At 40.2% G+C, this 5,002-nt stretch overlaps 1 protein-coding gene across 2 annotated transcripts in view; it reads right to left on the bottom strand.

Annotated features, from left to right (window-relative positions):
* LOC135471283 (protein grainyhead-like) overlaps positions 1-3,799 on the bottom strand; it is a 38,134-nt gene extending 34,335 nt beyond the window's left edge. The window contains exon 1 of one of the 2 annotated variants that reach the window (XM_064750452.1): positions 3,616-3,799. In XM_064750452.1, the coding sequence (XP_064606522.1) occupies positions 3,616-3,647 (32 nt within the window). In that variant the 5' untranslated portion in view covers positions 3,648-3,799. The remainder of the gene's footprint in view (positions 1-3,615) is intronic. The other variant, XM_064750453.1, reaches the window with a different exon arrangement.
* Between the last annotated feature and the right edge of the window lie 1,203 nt (positions 3,800-5,002).

The raw sequence follows: 5,002 nt of genomic DNA, 5'->3' as shown, positions 1-5,002 counted from the left end.
GGATTCCAGTTAGTCATATTATGGTCATGATTGTAATAAATGGTTAACGAGCCTTGTGGTCTGTTTTAATATAAAAACTATTAAGTTAATTTGAAAATAATGAGAAAAGCTATTGCTCCTTGCAGCTGACATGTCACGCGCTGAATCTTGAATGTGATGAAGGAAATGAGGTGACAAGTGCCTTAGCGCCATACTATAGAGCGATTGTAAATCATACAGAACAATACAGGAGCATAATCTTCGGTTCGTTCCAAATATTTCGTGTCCACTGAGTTTGGTGTCCGCAAGAGAGATGCAAAAGATGACCTAGACGAGGTCATAAAGAGCAAGCCACTGAGTCCCAACTGTTGCAACTCACATCCTAAACTAGAATTTAGGGCATATATACGATCTGTTTCACAAACTCATGCTAAATGTGCATTATTACGGCGTGAAGTTGATGTACAGCGAATTCAAGCTTTAAAATTAAATTTACAGGTTGTCATATTGAGTCATATTTCAGTGTGCGAAAACCACTGATTTCGCAATACGTGAGGTATATCCCTTCTTATGTGACCTTTAACTTCTTTTGTGTAATTATGCCCAGATCCTCGTTAATATGTGTGTGTGTATGTGTGTGTGTGTGTGTGCGGGTAGTAAGTATATGTTTTACACTTGCGACTTAATCGGTTTTATATGTGGTGAATTTGTCAATTAAACCTCTTCCTTAATGGATCCCTAAACATGAAGTGTTTAGCTAACTAGCTAAACACTAGTACACCAAAAAGTCTTTAACCCATCGTGTAGATCTATACGATCAAAGACGTCCTTATCACAAATCATATTCGTTTCAAATTCAACCTATTTCTTTGATGACAACTGACTGTTCTAAATATAAAGGTTTCTTTACTGGGGCCTATGTCTTCAGGAGCCTTTTAAATGACTGTTTTTCGCCGTTGACAAGTTTACTTTTAATAGCTGAGATCATAAATTGCATCAGCCATTGACTGTACTCCCATTTCTAGGACGGCAAAGAAAATTGACTGAACACAAAAGAAACGACAGTATGGCAAATAAGTTGTGAATGGCATATTTCGTGTTATGCAACAAATATGCACTTAAACACTACGTCGACATTTATTATATTTTCAACAGTGCTCGCTAATATAAGTAAGTGCTTATAAACACATTATAAAGGTCACAGCTTTCCGAAAAGTAGACTTTGCTCTTGTAGACTCAGATGGTGCCATTAACGTCGTTGAACGGATGTTACTGGCCAGTGAGCGATGTTTGCTATTAACTCTGTAATATCGGATATGGTCTCAAAGTCCTGCTTTTTTGCCCCCAAATGAACTTTGGTTATCAATGCATAGCCACAATGCTTGTCCAAGCCATGCACCGCAATATGTTTATGTATGGTGTAAGGCTATAATGGAATTGCTGTTTATTACCAAACATTAGGACATTTAACAGATGATTTGCTGCCATTTACCGCTTCAGTTTTAGGGCCAAAATCTAAGCTAGAGCGCCCAGCGCCGGGAGACACGAGTCTCGACGGTGAGACCAATGTATGTGCCGTTGGCTATAGGTTATTGGAACTGACTCTGCAGAAGGAAATAAGGTGGATATCCATTGTGCTTAAAACTAATGGTCATCGTCTAACTGATTTGTTACATTGACATGTCAAACATTGCTCTTTTTGGTTATGTGCACTCAACCTGCTAACTTTTCGGTTGAGTAGTCACGTGGAACCAACCTAAGACCATATTGTGATAACTGTCCACCGATCAGTTCACAGCACACTGAAAACCTTGGCCATGGGCACATCTACAAGATATCTATAGAATACCCGCAACACAAATGCCTGGTCCCCATAGGGTTGTATGAATAACAAGATCGTTGCTTCAACAGAACACGGTAATTAGTTTAGGGGGGAGGGAAATTGGTCTACAGCTATATACGAGATGTCACACAGTGAAATGATAAGAGGACGTAACTGTGGCACACAATGGAAACTAATGTCAAAGATACCACAAAACCTGTCAACGTGAATATACATGGCATGACGTATAAGCAAACAAAACTGGACTGGGGCAAATAAATGATCTACACTACAAAATATGAACACACAATATTAGATTCACTCCATGTATTTTCATTTACTAGAATTATGTTTCACTATAAAATATTCAAACGAAACGGTGACAGAAGTGTCGTACACGATAATCCATCGAAAGATTACTGGTTGAAGTTTGACTCTGGTAACGTTTCGCTTGCTGCAGATGACGCTGCGCATAGTAGCATCAACGGTGGGCTAAACAACACGTTCACAAGCATTTACATACCATATCCTATCAACATTTAACGTTTGCCAGTGGATATAATTTACCGGTATTTATCTTCAACTGCTAATAAATATTGTACAAACATTTCTCTATTCAAACTTCTTAATGGAAGCTACTTGTCATTCTTTACATAGATTACCAATTCTCGAGGCGTGGGGATATTCTCACCCTATAAAATACATGCAATGCACAGGAAATTGTAAAAGCACAATACATACACAGGCAATAGATGTTACTCATAGAGGATAAACGCGGGAAGTAGATCTTAAAAAGACAGAATACATCGTGGTCTTGGTGTTCACAACCGATGAGATCACGTGACAGGCAATCAGTGGGTTAACCTTAAGCACTGGGGCTTAACAACACAGCTATGTAATTCGGTGAAGACAAAATAATACATCTTAAAATACACACAAACAGGGCCTAGAGATCTGCCTTGTTGTTGCACAAAGCAGTAATGCTCTGTTTAATAGGTCATTATCTATACCACTAAACTTTTATTGTAACGTATGTGTGTGAAAGCCAATTAAAAGTTGTCAATTACACACTTGATATGTAAAACATATACATTGCCCCAAAAGCAAAAGAGTGATAGTTTGTATGTCACAAGTGATACATAAGTTTAATATACTGCATTTATAACTACTTTGACCTTAATGCCGACATTTGAATATATGAGATGTAATCAAGGTGTACCGACGAGGTGTACCGATGCATAGGTGAAGTAATATATTAAAGCACGTTCAATGTTGTCTCGAAATAGATATTATCTTTTCGGCTGTCGCTAATTAGAAAAAGTACTGATTAGACGAAGCAGGTCAGTGATGTAAGAGGTCAGCAATGCCATGAGATATTTCGTAAATGTCGTCATTGGGCCAATGTTGTGAACGGTTGTTATTAATTGCAACGGCCACCAAACTCGAAGTTTTAACTTACCTGATACACTTTGACAGCGAAAGCACGACAGGAGGTCAAGGCCAAATTTAAAGGATCCCACCACTTTTGGCTCTGAATTTACCCTCCTGGCTTAAATAACGCTAGAACTCTCCTAAACAAGCGTAAGTAACAGAATCCTGAATGGTCTCTCAACTCTCTCTATAAATGATGGGATACATACAGGCGCTAGGGCATACCCAACAGACTGGTCAGCTGTTGCAACTATCAGCTTAGCTTGTAAGGTGTATAGGTAGATGGTATAACAGGCTTTACAGGCCTCACAACAAAGGCAAACCAACACGAGATCGCGTTAAAAATAAAACCAGAACCCAGAATGAATGAAGCCAAATCTTACCCGTCAGATTCGGTAGAGTCCGTTCCACTCATTTCGTGAGGGTAAAACCCGACGGAGAACCCGTTAAACAAGTTCCAGCCAGCTGACTATTGTACCCCGGGAACCAGTTTCTCACGAACAACTCCAATCCAACTAGATCAAATATAACTTCTTGCCGGCCAGACACCTAGTCATTTCTGCCCCGACCGTAGAATCCTTCGGCCCAGATCCGTATACATGTGACTACCAGGTATAGCGTGTAGGGCACTTTCACAAGACTGTCCTCCTTCACAAGGTATGACAACGGGAGAATACGCAGTTTTCAGCTATGTTTAGAGCCCGGGTTAATATGTATCGTCTGTATATGTATCACGCCTGAGCGAATTCTCGAGACACTCATGCATTACAGTGCAGAGCTACCGGGACGCTTACTAAAAGCCCTATACATAGCCTCAGGTAAAAAGGGTTTAGGTGTATAATAGTCCGGTAGGATCACACAGGTAAGATCATGGTCTCTATAATGTGTTTGTGGTGTTCTGCCTAAAAAAATAGCCGCTAAAAGACAACACACGGATAAGCTGAGCAAAAGAACGTCATCCGTTAACACGTGTGTGTTTGCCACTGATTCTATCCAACTAGTAAGATCTATGATGACAAAATTATCCCCGGAGAAAAACGACTCTTCTCCTGTCAGATGTTCTCCGCCTGGGCGGCGCTTGTTGGCACACCACTGAAGACACTAACACGCCCTTACTCCTAAAATGTTCCCCCGTCTCTGAAAGTGGTCATGTGAACGATACATTTGTATTTCACTACAAAAACTCTATCGATAGATCACACTGTTGCGAACATACTTCCCTTGTGAGATTTTTTAAAGTAGAGGTAGTCTCAATGAATAGGTCTCCCGAAATGTAGGCAAAGGCTTCAAAAGACAGAAGTAATAAAACTCCCGAGACTAACAATAGCACTGGCTCAGAGCGGTCATTGGACAGCCTTTCAATATGTCTCCACCCAGAGTTTGCAGTTTCTCCGGACCAGACTGGCAATACGTGCTACACGTAGATTTATTAAGCGTACTCTACTCGTAAGCATAATATTTTATCAAAACTGCTACATACACTGGAATGATACCTTTTACCCTTTATCCCGGCAACGCCAGCATGGAAACACCGTGCATATAATCCTAAATCATTCATTGCGTTTTAATTTCCACCTGTGCAAAAAATATGGAAGCATAGAAAGTGTTTACGCCGCATGCTGATGATGGGAGAACAATGGTTGTTACTCACATGCACAAAGGTGTGCAGGCGCGCAAGACCTTAAAAATCCGCATAATGAAAATGTATGAAACCTTAATTTCCCCCCGGGTCTGTCACATGGTTTGTCGATTCAATAAAGCAATCATCGA

The sequence above is a fragment of the Liolophura sinensis genome, chromosome 7 (genome assembly GCF_032854445.1).
Source record: "Liolophura sinensis isolate JHLJ2023 chromosome 7, CUHK_Ljap_v2, whole genome shotgun sequence".
NCBI classification, from domain to species: domain Eukaryota; kingdom Metazoa; phylum Mollusca; class Polyplacophora; order Chitonida; family Chitonidae; genus Liolophura; species Liolophura sinensis.
The sequence above is the reverse complement of the archived record's forward strand: the minus strand, read 5'-3'. Positions and strand labels throughout refer to the sequence as shown.